This window comes from Biomphalaria glabrata, chromosome 12, assembly GCF_947242115.1.
Source record: "Biomphalaria glabrata chromosome 12, xgBioGlab47.1, whole genome shotgun sequence".
In the NCBI taxonomy this organism is placed as follows: domain Eukaryota; kingdom Metazoa; phylum Mollusca; class Gastropoda; family Planorbidae; genus Biomphalaria; species Biomphalaria glabrata.
The window spans coordinates 26,056,760-26,075,183 of record NC_074722.1 but is presented as its reverse complement, the minus strand read 5'-3'; the positions used below and the strand labels follow the sequence as shown (position 1 = coordinate 26,075,183).

The following is an 18,424-nucleotide window of genomic DNA, read 5'->3' as shown; positions in this document are numbered from 1 at the left end:
GACAACAAAGCCGCTGTCTGCCCTGTGTTTTAACCCGTTACCACAATCTATAAGGTATTTAAAAATTTAGGTCTCTTTATTTCCCCATCGAATGAAAACAAAGTAAATATAATTATTCCGGTATCATAAAGAAATCGTTGTGTTTTTTTTTTCAGAAATAGAAAATTTTTTATAGATGAAGCGCCTATTAATTCAGTAGGCCTAATAATAGCTCCAGGTAAGCTCCGGTCAATCCATACATGGCCTACAAAATGTACCGATACTGCAACCTTTACCAGTATGCAGGCCTACATACCTAAAAAAAAAAAAAAGTATTACAAGAGTATCCTCACCTCCCATCCTTTTGTTTACTGTTAGTCACTTGGAATTGGAGGCGCTAAACGACTGCATTTTGTAAATGAGTTATTATTGTAAATTATACGATAGGCCTACTGTTGCCAAATGCCGAACCAACAAAAAGCTGAGAGAAGAAGCGGGTCTATCTGCAACTTACCAAATCTACCGATGCCATGTATGCTGCCTGCTTTTTAAAGCGTGGATTGGACTTTAAAGTCATCTTCGAGTTCACAGGAAATGAGAAATGCGCTCATCTTTGATCACGAAGGAGGAGCTATATTATACAGACGTTACTTCAAAAAAGATTACGTCCTACGAGTCATGCATGTTAACCAATGACTTAAATTCTGTCAAATCACTAGTTTTCCTGGCTGGCTCAGGCAACCCACTCCATGCTCTAATAGCACAAGGGATGTGCCATTTGTACAAATTTGTCTTAGCATATGGAACGAGGAATGTGCCTTTATCGTTGTCTGCGTATTTTATTAGGTTTTATTATTGGATTTGAAGATTATGGTTCAGTGTTTTATGTATAATTGCTGCTTTACGTTTGAGTCTTCTCTCCTGAAGGCTTTCTAAGTTTAAGGATTTTACTAAAGGTGTTATTCTAGATTGTTCGCACTCCTCTATTTATCAGTTTTACGTATTGACTTTTGTACAAAAGCGTATGCATTAAGTAGGTATTGTCAACATTGTGGGTATACATGTGTTACTTCGGTATTGGTCAACAAGGCCCTTCATTCAATGAGCACATGGAACGAAAATTGTATTTCTTACTCTTATCAAGAGGTCCGAAAAAAGACTTGGGCCTTAAGACCCTCCTATAAGAAGAAAATATTTTATGGAGAACTTCCTGATCTGGGAAACCACTGCCCGGTTCATCTCATAGGATTACTGATCTACCCCCCCCCCCCTTTTTTTTTTTTTTTTGATAAATGAAACAAAGTAGTAGTAGTACTTCTCAAACTTGACTTGTGTATTTAACCCCCAAACACACAAAAAGCTAGTCTTAAGGGGGAAAAACTGCAATCTCACGATAACTTTGATAATTTTTTTAGTTCATCACCTACGCAGAGGCAGCTTTCTTATCATGCAATAGTTGCATCTCATTGGAACAAAAATCAAAATAATGGCAATAGTGTTAGTTGCTGGATAAAAATTGTGTACCGGTACCCCAAATACGGTATTAATTCATGGCCTTTTAATAACACATAGAAGTCGGTTCTAAGGGTATTAGACTAGGTAGTGAGCTTTAATTTTAGTCATTGGTTAATATGCATGACAGAATGCATCGTAATCTTTTTTTTTTTTTTTTTGAAGTAACGTCTGTATTATATAAGATAAGGTTAAAGTTTAACGCTTCAATTTTGCCGATTAGGACTATTTTACCAAGTATCTTAGCCTTGTTGCATAGATGTGCTTAGATAAGTTAGGTAAAAAGAAAATTTTTAACTCTTGGTGTGGTAACTAATAGGTAATCTACATCAGTACCGGTACACTGTGCTTTTCGATGTAGACATTACAGCTGATCGGATTTCATGGTTTTGGGTAAAATTAAAAAGGTCAAAATTGTTTGAGTGATTTACTCCCACACTTTTCTAACTGTACAACCCCATAATTTACTAAGAACCGAAAAACAAGATTATTAGCTTATATACTTCAAATTCTATAAACTGACAAGTATAGCCTATGTTGTTAGCTACGGTACTGAGTATTTTAACTTTATTGCCATTTGACCTAACAGTAAATATTTTTCCAAAGGAGTAAACATTACAATATTACTACCAAGAAAACATCAAAATGTTTTTGGTACTGGTAATGACTATGAATGGATTTCAAATAGACTCTAGATTGTTAAGCCTGAAAAAAGTTAGGGATAACTTCATTTCTATTGTATGGTACAGAGTATCCAAAGAGTTAAAGTGGAAGACCATCACATTTTTCCTTAAATCTTATGAATATGTAGATAAAGTTTTAAAGCCTATAATTTGACATTTGTTTTAGGTGATAAGTGATGTTTTTTTTTTAAAGGGGGGTGGGGGTGGATGTAAAGACTGCCATAGAGTATTTCTATTAAGAATTAGAAAAACAACATGACACTTGTCCAATGTAGACTTTATCTTCACAAGAGATCATGGATGCCACAAATAACAAAATATCTGCTTTCATTCCACAAAGTTTGACAAATGCAGTTTATCTAACCTATCTTTTTTTTATTGAAAAGTTTTCATATCTTAACAATTTTGTTTTTGAAAATCTTGTCTTTGGAGTTTAAAATGTTAGGTTTGCATGGCAACCAAGTTTAAACAGGTACAATAAGTAGAATAGCTTGAAAAATGTAATTGAACAGTTTGAAACTAATTGTTCTATTCTTAGGCTAATAAATACATACTAAGTAGAAAAATGTAAAGTACAAAAATAATACCAATTTTGTTTGCACTTGAATAATAGATTTAATTGAAGATAAAAAGCATGACAATAGGTGCAATTTTACAGGTCTCCTATAGCATAATTTCTAAATATCTAAACAACAGTACTGACACAATGGCTACAGTTTAAAAAAAAAACAAAAAAACATTGTGATCACAACACTTAAAAACAAGCCAAGTGCCACTTTCAGTACTATGTTTTTAACACTGAAACCAAAAAATGTTTTTTTCCGTTATCTTTAAAACTCTTTTTCATCAGAAGAAAAACGGCAACATTATGCTAAATTGATATGAAAAAAAATTTGCATGCTAAATGACCCTTGACACACAATAGCACATTTTTGTTTGTTTTAGTAATAAAAAGAAATCACAGCAGATTTTAATAAACCAAAAAAAAAATATTTTTTTTTTACATTTTACACATTGGAAAAGATGTTCACCTTATACAAGTGCAAACTGTTTAAAGGTGTAATCACTAGAAGCCAAAAAAATAAAATAAAAAAATTCCTTGTTAAAAAAATTAAACTATATCAATATAAATTAATAATTGTATTTACCTTAGTACACATTTCAAATGATTCAACTTAAAATATATAAATGTGAAAAAGATAAATGATTAAAGAACACCTAATTGAGGGAGAAACGCTACAATGCTTTGGATGTTTTTTTTTATTATTATCTTTATGAATAAAAACTGGTGTGAAAGACATTCTGGTCCTTTTCAACCCGGCTAGACCAAATTATTGTAAGAATTACTTGCAGTACTACTACTACTGTCTTTCTACATCAAAAGGAAACATTCAAAAGCACTGACCAATCAATTAGTAATGGGAGCCTAAATGATTACAAATGTATCTTCAAATAATGGAACAACCCTCCTTGCTCTTTTAAATGATTCAACAAACGATCTTGTGACCATGGAATCTTCATATCTGCAAATTAATTTTGCTCTAAAAGAAAAGTGAAACCAAAGTTGTTGATCATTAAAAGAACAAGGAGGGTAGGGCTAACTCTTAAATTATACAAAAATAATACAGTTGAGTTTACTACACAAATTAGGCAATAGTACTTGTCACTGGCAATGGATACAAATAGCCAATATTCTATTGTTACTGCAACATTTGATTAAAATGTTGAAAATTGTTCTATTGGTGTTAGACACCACAAACACACGTATACATTTTTACAACTATTTATACAACGGTAAATCATTATTGACACCCATGCACAAAATCATTCATGTCCAGAGCAAAGAGGGAAATCCAAGTAAACAAGGAACAGAGCATACATGAGAAATAGATAAAAAGTTGACATGCATCACTTTTCGTGTAAAATGAAACAATGTCTGCAATGAAGATGGATTCGACAATATATAGATAAACTGAACAAGAACTATTCAAGATGTGAAAACTTAAATAGAAAATTGGTATATGTATATATTTATATATTTTTTAAGCATTGAGAACAAGACTTCCATCAACATTTTGTTTTAAAGACAACTCTTTATCAACCCCTAGTCATATACTGATAAAAGCACAAATAAATAATAATAATAAAAAAAATGACATGGTAACTACCCTCCCATAGCCAATGACAAGATTTTCAAACTACTGCCAAAACTGACGAAGTGTCAACCATGTATCCTTCATTCACCTAAGAGTTGCTTTCAATGGAGTTTTTAGTTTCAAACATAAAAAAAAAAAGCTGTCAGAGAGATAACTTCAGGGGAACACAACTTGTGAGTTGTGAAAATGGTGGGCCAAAATCTTGACATACAGTAGCAGTTTTGTAATAAATGACATTTTTTGTATAATGTTCAAATTGGTGTATACTAAATCCACTAATCCAACACAGCCTTAGGACGCATCCTCTCCTTCAATGTCCTGGACTGTCTGTTGTTCTTGTTCACCACCTTCAAATACAAATTAAAAAAAAAAAAGGTTAGCACAAGGTTTAATGATAATGTGACCATGTTGCAGTCTTTTTGTTTTTGTAACCTCATTGCAAAGTATTCTTAATTTTGTGGCTGCTCTATCTACCATTAAAGAATTTTTTTTAATGATTTGTTGCTAACATGAAGAGGTTGATAAAATCATGCAAATTTAATAAATTCTTTGACTTTTGTTGGACTACTCAGAAGGTATTTAGCTTTGCTACAAAGAGTTTTAAATAAATGCAGTTGAAGACCCAACTCTAATAGTTGTACTAGCCATACAACACTCATTAACAGTAGGGAACAAATGCCTATCTGTTCCATTAACCCATTTATGCCAACTAATCAACTATTGGAACATTAAGCCCATGAGTTATTTATTTATATTCTACTGATCAAGGTCACTTGTGAAATGTGATTTTTTTTTTTATTCATGTAAATTTTCTTGTTTGTACAGAGATAGTCACAGCACTGCAGAGAATGGAACCCTGTAGACTTATTAACAAGTAATTAAAATTTTCTGCACATTTTTGAAGACCTATCTGAAGGCAAATGAAAATAACTTTCCAGAACTATGTCATTAATTTTTTTTTTGTTCTAAATACAAAAGTTATCACTCATTTTAGTTATAGGCTTCTAATTTTGGATGTTTCATTTCTGGAACACTAGGCAATCCCACCAATCAACATCTTATCTCAGCTTGTGGTCCCTTTTAGTGTATAGGCCACCAACCAGCTTCATAATAGCTTATTTCAGGGTTCCCCCACCATTCTGAGATTAGGATTTCAGGAGATTTCCAGGAGAAAATATTCGATTTCAGGAGCGGAAAAACACGAACTATATCTATATTTAGTAATAAATATAAGAATTACCATATACATGTATACTATTTTTTTTTCCTTTTCAAATTAGCAAATTCAAAAGTAACTGATTAAAGAGTAAAAAAAAAGTACTTGTAAACCAATAAGCCTATTTGCACTACTCTCTCTATATATTGCTTGTATTAGTCAACATTAGGAATTAATTAAAATCTCTAAAATTAAACAAATTGCAATGTATAACACATTATCAGTTTCCTATTTCAGTGGAAATCTCTTGCATTGATTGTTTTTATTAACAATAGGTGTCTTTAAATCTATAAAAATCTAGCTCTGAATCATAAAGCTAGAAGTGAATTTGATTGTAAAACCATGAATAGTTTAATTTTATATAGCAGCTTAAATACTATATAGACCATATTACACTATACTCTAAGCCAGTCTAAGCCCCATCTACTTCACAATCTAGATTTATAAAACTAAAACTAAGAGAGAGATTCCAGAATCTAAGTAGATCTCTATTAGATCTAGAATTCTAGAAATAATAATCTAGTAGACTATACCATTAATCAGTAAAAGTAGAATAGTAGGCCCTATATTCAGTAACTATAACTATTATATATATACTGTCTGTAACTATATCACTAGTCTATATGATATATCTGTCTCTATCTAGATTGACTAGATATATCTATCTCTATCTGCTATCTAGATCTGACTAGAGATCTACTAGTAACTAGTACTACTAGATCTAGAAGATAACTACTAATTTAAACTAGATCTAGCTCTAGATTGACTAGATCTAGATCGTACTGATCATTCATAAATCATGATATAGTAGATACTAGATCTAGTAGACTAGATATAGAATAGATCTACTTATAATGTACGTATAGTAATAGATCTAGATCTAGTCATTTCTAGTAGATCTAGAATTCTAGATCATCATCATGATCATCTACTAGATCTACGTACTAGGACTAGATCTACTACTACTTACTACAGTACTAGTCTAGGCCAGGCATCATCATGGCCCAGGCTAGATTATTAGATAATAAGATATCTAGATTACATGATAGTAGATCTAGATCTAGAAATCTAATCTAGATTTACGGTCTAGTCTTAATATCAAGTCTTTCTAGATTAAGATCTAGATAAAATAGATCTAGCATTTTCATTCTAATTCTAGATCTATCAAATCTATGTAGATCTAGAATCTAGACTAGATTTGTTTAAAAAAAAAAACACTTTTGAGATCGAGATAGGCTTAGACTTAGAATACCGGTACTTAGATCTATGTTTATATATGCCAGTGCCTATTAAAGTAAACAAAGTATTAGAACTTCCGTTTTAGGCTTGAATTCGCCATATTATTACATTTTTATTAAATGAAAGCCGACAATGCCGTTTTTTTTTCTTAATCGCACGTAGGATCGGCGATTTTCATATTGAATGACACCCAAAAAGACAATTTTGTCTATTTTTTCAGATTTCCAGGACTTTTTCATATATTTTGCAATTTCAGGAGATTTCCAGGAGCTCCTGAAAAATCAGGAGGCCGCGGGAACCCTGTTATTTCCTTATTTTGGCTGTCATGGGTGCAAACAATTTATTTCATTTCTGTTTCAAGTTACTGGTATAGTGTCAATCATTCCAGTAGAAATGCCCAGAAAATCTTTGCAGAGTTAGTCTCTTGAAAGTAATAAAGTTTCTTTGAAAAAATTCAAACAACTAATATTTTTTTTTAAAATCATACTATTTAACAGTGGAAAAGTTGAGAAATATTGTATTGCTTCCAAAAATTCAAACGTAAACTAACCATCATTTTCTCCTTGCATGTCTGATGTCCATAGTGTGAGGTTGTCACGAAGCAATTGCATTATCAATGTGGAATCCTTGTAGCTTTCTTCGCTTAAGGTATCTAATTCTGCAATTGCATCATCAAATGCAGCTTTGGCCAATCTACAAGCTCTATCTGGTGAATTCAGAATCTCGTAGTAAAACACTGAGAAGTTGAGCGCCAAACCTAAACGAATGGGATGTGTAGGGGCAAGTTCCGTCATACTTATATCGCTAGCAGCTTTGTAGGCTACTAAACTGTTCTCAGCAGCTTCTTTCCTGTCATTACCAGTAGCAAATTCAGCTAAGTACCTATGGTAATCTCCTTTCCTGAAAAAAAAAAAAACCCAATAATAATCCTAAGATTGGCATACAATTAGTATGATCATGTCAACTGTAATTAAAAACACTAAAGTGCAGAACCAATAGCTTACAAAAATCACAAAGGAATATGTGGTTAAAATGAGAACTAAAGGTAGATGCATGTTCATTACTTCAAGTGTTTTTTTTTGTTTTACAGTTATGAGCTGCAAATAGTAAATTTTTAGTAATCATGATATTTGCACAATTGAGGTTACATCAAAGTTTAATTAGCTGAAAAGCTACATTTTAAATTAACTTTTAAAACCATTTTAAAGAAATTTTCCTGTTAAATTAAGGTAATGGACACAAAAAAATACCACCTGCATGAGTAAAAAAAAATAAATCTTTTACTTTTTTTTTTTTTTACATTAGAAGAGAAGTGTTGCGTGGTAAATTATAAAAAGTTAGATGATGTTTTGCTAGCTGGTGTATCATTTTTCAAAAAGCATACTAGCCATTTTGCACCCATGGTAATTAAATAGAAGTATATCAACTTACATTTTATAGTAAAAGACCTTTGATTCACCAGTGGCTGCATTTGGAATTAAGTTGTTATCAATAACACTGAGTACATCATGACAAATAGAATTAAGTTCTGACTCAATCTGTAAACAAAAATTTAAAAAACGCATGGCAGTGTTTTGCTTGATTGAATGCTATATCAAGGAAATAATAAGAAAACTAAGATTTCTACTTTAAAAAAAAAAAGGATTTCCAATAAAAATAAATACTTTAAAATAATACCTGTTTTCTATATTCCCTAGTGATCTGCTGTTTTTCTTCAGAAACCTTGCCTTCATCCTTTTGTTCTAAGCTACTAACTATTCTCCATGAAGCCCTCCGAGCACCAATAACATTTTTATAAGCCACAGACAAAAGATTGCGTTCTTCTACTGTTAACTCTGTATCCTGTTGGGCAACCTTTTTCATCGAGCTGACCATTTCTTAAAGAAAAACAGTAAAATTAATGCTCTGCATAACAAAGCATGCTTAGCACATATAATGATGCTGTCTAGTTTAATGAGATTAAACTTAGATGCTCAGTTGATAAAAAAAATTTGACAAAATAGTGTTCAAATTCTGGATAGTTTGAACCTTTGAATACAAGTCCAGAGATTTTACAGACATAAAAATCTTTTTAAAAAAATTTAAAATGTAAAAGCAATTATAAATCAAGGCACTAATCCTAAATGACAATATTGATACTATGTATGAAAAATGTTAAATTGTGTCAAGTTGCTTTCATTTTCAGTGAAATGGCTTTGTTCATGCCAATGTTTACAATACACAACTTTCAATTACAAGTTCCTTTTGACTAATACACCTAGGTCTTAGCTTAGTATTATTTTTTTAATGCTTAGGCATAAACTGAATGGTTTGCTTATAATTTAATTATTACAATTTATTGTAACTAAAGCTTTACATTTACAAAATAAATAAATAAATAAAAATAAAATCTGATAGCATCTTATTAGATTAAGCATTTAAAGTCCTGAGAATGTAGTCCCTCACTTGCTCTAAGTATAAGATTTTGTTTCTAAGGTACCTTGACCTTAGTTTAGATGCTAAATCTTGCGTTATAATAACTTCATCTAAATCTAAGTACCTAACTAGACTCATCTAGCCTAGGCTCTATATATAGCTAGTGAATGTCATGGATTCATGTTTCTTTTTTCTATAGAATACTAGACTAGATCTAGAGAAAGTCTGTATTAAAACTAAAGGTTCCTTATAGCCGCCGCATGGTTCTGAATTAGATCTAGGTTCTAGAAAGTCTGATTGACCATGGGGGTGGTTCAGTAATCGAGTGAAACGGCCAGTGTTTTATTTTCAAAATTGAAATTGGCTGGCCATAGATCTAGAGCTGTCCTAGACATTCTAGATCTAGATTTCAGTATTATTATTAGTCATAAGTATAAAGTATACCAATAGTCTATAGAGATATACATCTATATTTCATTCTATTACTTTCTGTCCCTATTCTAAATAATAGACCTAGATCTACACTATATGATTAAAACTATAATTTGATTTTCTACATTACCTCTTGTCTACTCTAGATCAGTTATCTACTAAATCTAGATTTACATTAATATTACTTTTTTGCTTCATTATCCATATTAATAAACAAAGAAACTTCGTTGTGAATAATATTTTATAACTATTTCTGGTGACAATTGATAAAATGGCTACTGGTGGTAATTTCATTTATATACCAAGAGTGTCGATCAAAATAGCTTAATCACTTGTGATTCTTATTTAGAAATGGATACTACAAATTACTAACCAATATAATATAAATCATTACAAACAAAAAGTTATTGCAGTAACACACCCTAAATTTGGAAACCTCTTAAAAAAAAACAAGTTAACCAATCCCATCAAATTTGGGATCAAAAGAATTGTCTTTTCCCCATCAATAAAATGGAAACATATAAGATAGGTAGAAAAATAATGACGCTTTACGCACTTTTCAGATGGTAAATGTAAGGACCTGACCAGCACACACCCAGGATCACAAAATGGCAGATGTTAAAGTATCTACCTAAATGTCAGAAAATTCAAAATCCACATCTTCAAGATTTCAATCTGGGTTCTCTGGATTTGGAAGCTAAGCACTTTACTACTCAGTCACCCCAGGGTTAGTAGCTCTTTTCCATGACAAAATTTTAGGAGATTTTTAAAGGATGAAATGTATGAGGTATATACATACATACATGTGTGTGTGTCCCGTCCGTTTTTATGATAGATTGTAAAACATACACAAAAGTGTGCATTTATCAATTATTTTTTCTTCATTTAGGAAATACTAAATATCTTGCCAACATCCCACTCAGAACAGAAATAATGTTATCAGCTGTGGTATGTCCACAGAAAATGTAATGAGTTATCTTTTAATCAAGTAACAACTTTTTTTTTCAAAGATTCATTAAAGAACATTACAAATGGTAAAATAATAAACATTCTTAGAGATGCGTTCATAATGTGTATTCTGTGATGGAAATGTACATTTTTAGTTCCTTTGTGTATCTTACAGATACTAGACTGATAGTGGGCATTTCAGGTAATGTTTTATTATTTTATTAACTGTGCTTTAATAATCCTCATAAACAGAGCCTGTAATGTAAAGGCCTATTTGTATGTTTAATTGACATTAGCTCACTAAATAATGGCTTTTGGAATTTTTTTTTTTGAGAGGGGGATTGGGGGGGGGGGGGGGGGGGGGATGGGGGGGTATTAGATATTCGCGTTGTTTTTTTTAAAGCAAAATTTCTTTTTCAATGAAATCTATGTAGTTTCCCTGGCTTTTACAACTGAAATAACTTATACAGACTTTTCACAGTTGTGTGCGAAATATTTTCATTAAATCTAGGTCACTAAAATTTATTAACTTTTCGCAGCTGTGTGTAAATTATCTTCACTGAATCTACAGTAAATCTAGACTCTAGATCTAAGGCACTAAAATTTGCGGAATTTTCACAGCTGTGTGAGAATTATCTTCATTGAATCTATCCGTTCTATCGTAGATCTAGAATCTATAATAGACTCAATAGATTCTAAGGCACTAAAATTGGCAGACTTTTTCACAGCTGTGTGAGAATTATCTTCACTGAATCTATTGTAGATCTAGAATCTATAATAGACTCCATAGGTTGTAACTATAAATCACTCAAATTCGAGGACTTTTCAGGGCTTCACGGATAGTAATTATCTACACTAGATTCTTGTGATTTAGCGTAAATCTTGAGTCTAGATCTAAGTCACTAAAATTCACAGACTGTTCACTGTGTGCGAATTTTGTTCAATGAATCTACTGTAAAAACAGCCTACATTCTAGATCTAAGTCCCTTAAATTTGCAGAATTTTCACTTGCGCCGTAAATCTAGAATCTAGTGTGTTTCTAGAGTAATCTACACATTAGATTATCGAGATAAATTAACTAAAATTTAACTCTAGATAGGCTACTATCACTAACTAGATATAGTTGATTTACAGACTTTCCATGCGAAGTCACTCTTACTATTACAAGATTTTTTGTGAGGGAGGGCTCGGAGGGGTGTGCTTACACATTAGGTTGAAAATTGTTATAATTATAGTCAATAGTCACTACACACTAAATCTAGCGCGTCTTCAGTCTTCAGGCGTAACAATGAAAGGAAACAACCACTTCTACTCTGCCTTAAAAAAAAAAAATAATGCCAGGTGAAATGCTTGTTTGAGCCAAAGCCTTCTTCAATCACGAGTTCATGGTGTAGACGCTCACTGGTCAGCTCATTAACACAGCCAGCCCTTAACGCCATCTCATCAGAATACCTAGTTGCGCTATCTCCCCCCCCCCCCCCCCCCTTTGGAAAAAATAAGCAAAATTAAATTAAAAAAAAAAAAAAAATTGGGTAAAAATTTTAGGATAGTGGACAAAATTTTTAGACTTCTGGCAATTTTTAGGAGCACTACAAACCCTGATAATGATACCCACTTGAGGGCAAAGAGAGGTATAAATCAGGATGACCAAACAGGTGATGTACTTGACTTGAGACCAAATAAGCAGATATAGTGTGATTATCAAGTGGATTGTCTAGCTGATATGAAGACAGTTAAAAAATGTCTGCAGGATGTGATTGGGGAAAAATGGAGTCTGCACAATAGCAAAGCAAATTATAATTTCTAATAATAATGGGTAACCAATCTGGAACATTTAGCTTGTTTCATTTTCTTCCCAGGAAGAGTCATTACAAAACTGGAAGAAATAGTGCAAATGGCAGTAATGGTGTCAGCAAGAGGCAGGTTATTCTAGTTTCATGATGTATAGCTTTAACTATGAAGTTATAAAAAAAAATATTTCTTTTCATACAAGTACCCAGTGGCTAAAGGGAAAGTCTTCAAGAAAATTAATGTGTTGTGTGGAAATGCCTACTAAGTAGACTACATATAATCTAGAATGATCTAAAAGTCTAAAGCTAGAATCTAGCTCTATCTAGATTAAAAAGATCTAGATCATCTAATGTAGATCATGTAAGAATAAGATCTGACTCAACTCTTGTTACTTTTGACTTAGATTAGCAATCATCGCCAGGCCCAATGGGGACGTCCATCATCCATGATCATGGCCGAGGACAGTGATTCTAGACAGACTCTTTTCCAAAATAAGTATCTAGGCAGCATGGTTAAAAAGCTTTTGCCTTGAAGGAAACTGAGATCTAGATCTAGACCAGATGATCGTAGCAGTTTAAATCTAGATCTAGACTTACAAATTGTACATGACCAACTATCTTAATAAAAATGCATGACTCACTAAAAGATGGCGCTACCTTAGTAATGAAAGGAATGTCAACATTTTAGCATTCTAAAAAACGTTATGTTCGATGATATAACGATATTGTAAGCACTAATTTTAATATATTTGAACTCGGGAATGGTTATTTAGAATGCACTTCAATGCTTTTTGTGGAACAGACACTGATACGGGAAAATTTATGCGGAAAACAATTATTAGTATACAGCAATAGCATTGCCGTTGATACAAATCCGGCTAAGAAAGAAACGACCGGGGTCACCCAGAACAAAATAAATTTTATACTTACCATCATATCTTTCGGCTTGTTCGGCAAGCTTAGCTTGATAAACATTATCCTCTCTGTCTGCCATTTCTTTTTAGGCAGATTGCAACCTCACTATGACGATTGAAAACGATTGAAAGTTAATACAGAATCGGTCTCAACAAAATGGCCGCGCCCGCCACTGACTAAAAAGTAGTTCTTGTCGATAGCCTAAGCAGTGTAAAATTATTCCGCGCAGTGCGCAAGCCCATTCAAGCTTAGCAACACCGTGTGAATTCGTAGATGTGTTCACGTTCTTATAACGTGAAGGGAAGTAGTCTAGATCGAGATAGATCTATGCTCTAAAATAATGGGATGCCCACCTTCAAATAGAATAGAAATTATAGTAATGGTACAGTATCTCTTTGAAACATCTCAATGGATTCAAACTTTAAAAACAATAATAATATTTTAACTACGCCCTGATTCACATAGACTCCTCATAGAGAGGAGGATAGGGGCATATATCTATATAATAGTATATGCCGGCACTAAACAATTAAGCTCTCCCGAAAATAGATTGTTACATTTAATTTTTATCATAGTAAAATGAATCATGCCCAGACTACTTCCAAAGGACCCACAATTTTACTGTGTCTAAGCACTGTACATCATTACAACATTCAAGGCGATGATTTCACTTGTATACAAGTTCATAACACCGTGAAGCAAACCGATCGTGAAGAGTTCAAAAATATATAGATCTAACTTCTTACCATCAAATGATTGAGTAGTAGGCTAGTATATAAATATAATATAGAGTGTACAACTTGACAAGGAAACTTTAAAAATCTAAATAGACGAAAGAACAAGGAAGGTTTATTAGATCTACCAGTGATATTTTAAAGCCCCACTCCATGCTTCGGATGTTCCTTCAGATTTGAAGGTTATTACATCCTAGCCAATCCCTGGCGCAGGACGGCGTGGATACTGGATAGGGTTCGAACACTGGATCATCGAAACAGCAATCCAGAACGCTTACCACAAGATAAGGTAGCCATCCTGGGATAGATATTTTTTTTACAATATTTTAAAACAAAATATTCCGAATTATAGTTCTACTATAAAGGATATAAAAAAAAATGTAAACCTAAAACAAAACTAAACAAAATAAATGATTTAAAAAAGTGAAATTTATTTTATAACCACTAATAGACCGAGTTCAGATCTATGAGCAAGATGTTTGTAAAATGTTTACATGTTTCGGATGTTCCTTCAGAGTTCAAGATAATTTACTTCCTAGTCCAAACCTCCCGCAGGACGACGGGGGAAGGGAGCGGGCAGGGTTTGAACCCGGGACCATCTGAACGACAGTCTAGCGCGCAAACCGCACGACCAGGCAGCCATATAGATATATTATGCTACACTCCTTAGACAACGAAAAGGGAACAATCAACCCTATGCCTCAGTAATTTGGAAATTGTCAAACCACATGTTGAATAGGTCTACGCGGTCGTTGGTATGTAGCTATAGACAGCTAAAAGTAGGACCTACGGTACGACGAAACCTGCAATCTAGGCGTATTATTTAATCTCTAAATACCGAGCTTATTTATACTCATGAAACACTCCATAAAACCACGTATGCGTACTTCATGCGATCGAGATGTCTAAATCGGCTATATCTGCATCTGGCGAAGAATCGTGTTATTTTTCGCTATATAAAGGTTTTGACGAGTGATAGGAGGCGCGGTGGCTGAGCGGTAAAGCGTTTGACTTCCGAACTGTGGGTCCCGGGTTCGAATCCTGGTGAAGACTGGTATTTTTAATTTCGGGATCTTTGGGCGCCTCTGAGAATACCCAGCTCTGATGTCTGATGGGTACCTGACATTAGTTGGGGAAAAGTAAATAAGGCGGTTGGTCGTTGTGCTGGCCACATGACACCCTCGTAAACCGTAGGCCACAGAAACAGATGATCTTTACATCATCTGCCTTATAGACCACTAGGTCTGAAAGGGGAACTTGGTGTCAAAATCGGCCCTGGCATTACCGTACCATCCGGCCCACAAATTGATTGCCATAAAAGGAAAATAGGTCTATTTTGTTTCCTGTCAACAAAATAATTAAAGATTTGATAAAGCATCGAAAACTGAACGCAAGCATGCAAAAGTGGGTTTAGATTGAACGTATTGTATTTCTACAACCAGATAGACTTAAAGGCTATAGGAAATCTCAATTTTTACAAAAACTTATAGGCCTACCTACAATGGCTACATAGCTTAGTTTGAATAGGCCTATAATAGTTTGAATAGAATACATGATTTTGAAACTATTTGATATAATTTATAGAGTGAAGAATAACACACTTAAAAAGGTGCGACATGAAAGTTCTTGCAATACATTAATTTATTATCCAACAAACTTTATCAACGGCCTTAGCCTAAACATGAAACCTTGCAAGTGTTCTTTTGTCAAGATGCTTTGCAGCCTATTCCTTAAACATTTCAACGTGCTGAAACTTCTTTCACAAGTTACTTAGGCTACCTGCGTAAGCGCTAATTGAAAAGCCAAGCTGATTTTTACAAAACACGCCCCCTGTCAATAAATTGCTTTTCTTTAAATTCATTTATTACAAGACTACTCTCTTCGCTCTCACATCCTCTCTCATATCGTCATAGTCCTGTGATCTTGCGATGAACCAACCCAATAATAGGCCTATAATGCACATTTGAATGGACACACTTGATGATACTTTATTTGAGTTAGTGGTAAGAAGGATTTGATAAATTACTTTATACAATATCCCAATTAGGCCTATAACCGGAAATTTGTTACTAATTTATAAGCTCTGCGTCTGGTTCTATATTTCACCCGAGTAGCCTATGTTCAAACTTATGTAACTTCTACTGGACTAAACAAAATATTAGTATTATGTTGTTTGTTTAAATCGCTTAGTGCAGTGATGCCCAAAGTACGGCCCGCGGGCCAGAACCGGCCCGCGACGTAGTTTCATCCGGCCCGCCGAAACGTCGGCACAAAAGTAGAAAATCAAATCCTCACCCCTTCAAAACTGTTAGGGCCTCCACTTTTTCTCTGAAGGATTGGTACCATGACCTTTAACGATTGTGCGTTTATGAGTTTATGAAATGGGAATCTACCGAGAAAAGTGAATGGATCTTTTTTTGTGGAACATGATAATTAGCCAGCATATTTGTTTTGTAAAGAAAGTCTGGCTGTTTCAAAAACATGAACATATACAGCGGCATTATAAAACAAATATGAAGGCCTTTTTGGTTTGAGCCGCGTATAAAAGATTGGTCAAACTACGCCTAGAGATTGGAGGGTCGATGGGAATATTAACCAAAAAGAGACAAGAAAATAAGTTGGTGGTAAAGGTAGCTACAATGTCGCTCACATTTTAAGTAGAGAAATGATCCCATTTTTAGACGCGTAAAAAATGATGACTTTAAATATCCCATTAATTAATACTAGATCCAATATTTTCAAATAGTTTTTGGAGAATTTGGATTTCATTATTTTACCTTTTATTGATGTGGCCCGCGACACGCGTGTCGAAAGTTAAAATGGCCCGCAGGTCGAATTCGGTTGAGCATCACTGGCTTAGTGTATATAGAGCAGTGTTTCCCAAATTTTATCCTTAACGAACACGTCGCACATTCTGAGTTTTTAGTGGAACACTTAGTTTATTTTTAGAGAGATTAATTCACGTGATGGCCTACTAATCCCTACTAACCAGTAGTTCGTGGTCTCGCGGAACATTGGGGTTTCTCGGAACACGGTTTGGGTAACACTGATATAGAAGATTGTAAATCACCAGTAGCATGGTATAGCCTATGTTTATAGATCTAGGCGGTTCTATTATTACGAGAGTAGGCTATATGTTTAGCATTACACAATAAAGTCTGTAAAGTTCTTTTATGAAAGCTAAAAGTTACGGTACTTATTGTCATTCCAAGTGGCCCATTCGGCGACCCCACCGGCTCATTTTAGCTACCAACCCACTGCGTATGAGCCCGTTGCCTATATAGTCAGTCCGCCCCTGAGTGATACTAAGATGGAGGATCATATATACCTAGTGACTTAAGTGATCTGCAAAAGTGCGCTCAGGACATCGAGGCTGAAGTGGTTTCACGATTTTGTTCTCAACAGATACAACCTAACATCAGTAAAATAATATAAGAACCCAAAAGTGCTTTGCGATCGCTTTTAACGTTCTATGTTCCGTAATAGGAGAGAGGGTGTTGGAACCTTCTCTGTGTTTCGTCAGAGGGAGATGTGTTGGAACCTTCTTCTAAACTATAAATAAAGAAAAAACTGTCTGGTTTGACGCTAAGGCCTCACCAGAGTGGATAGACCGAGGCCTCGTCACAGCAGAAAGTTGGTATCTGACTTGACAGAGGCCTCACCACAGTGGAAAATGGTGCCTGACTTGACTGAGGCCTCGCCACAGTGGAAAGATATGGAGAGTGGTAAAACTTTATTGCGACTGAAAGTGTCAACCATTATCCAGACATGGATGGGGCCTCGACACAGGAACCAAGCACAGATTTCACATAGTGCTCCAAAACTTAGCGTGTACTGTACAAAACCTATCAATCGCATTTTGAATGGTGTCACAAATGGCTGACTTATCTTATCTTATCTTATATAATACAGACGTTACTTCAAAAAAGAAGATGATTACGTCCTACGCGTCATGCATTTAGTCATGCATATTAACCAATGACTTAAATTCTGCCAAGTCACTGGTTTTCCTGGCTAGCTCAGGCAACCCATTCCATGCTCTAATAGCACTAGGGAAGAAGGAGTATTTGTACAAATTTGTCCTAGCATATGGGATGAGGAATGTGCCTTTATCTTTGTGTCTTTCAGAGTATTTTATTAAATTTTGTTTTTGTATTTGAAGATTATGGTTCAGTGTTTTATGTATTATTGCTACTTTACTTTTGAGCCTTCTGTCCTGAAGGCTTTCTAAATTTAGTGATTTTACTAAAGGTGTTACTCTAGTCAAATGTGAATATTCGTTTGTTATGAATCGCACTGCTCTATTTTGTGTCTGTTCTAGTTTCTTAATGTTTTCTTGAGTTGAGGGGTCCCAAACAGAGGATGCATATTCTATTATTGGCGTGTGTTATATGTTCTCGGAGTT

General features: G+C 34.1%; 1 protein-coding gene across 1 annotated transcript; it reads right to left on the bottom strand.

Annotated features, from left to right (window-relative positions):
• Positions 1–2,764: 2,764 nt before the first annotated feature.
• On the bottom strand, positions 2,765–13,482 carry LOC106067725 (14-3-3 protein epsilon-like). The gene is made up of 5 exons (XM_013226966.2): positions 13,301–13,482; positions 8,463–8,662; positions 8,217–8,323; positions 7,336–7,685; positions 2,765–4,677 (listed from the first exon to the last, which is right to left on the bottom strand). The coding sequence occupies exons 1-5, from the start codon at positions 13,362–13,364 to the stop codon at positions 4,622–4,624; spliced, it is 777 nt and encodes a 258-aa protein (XP_013082420.1). The 5' UTR covers positions 13,365–13,482; the 3' UTR covers positions 2,765–4,621.
• Positions 13,483–18,424: the final 4,942 nt, after the last annotated feature.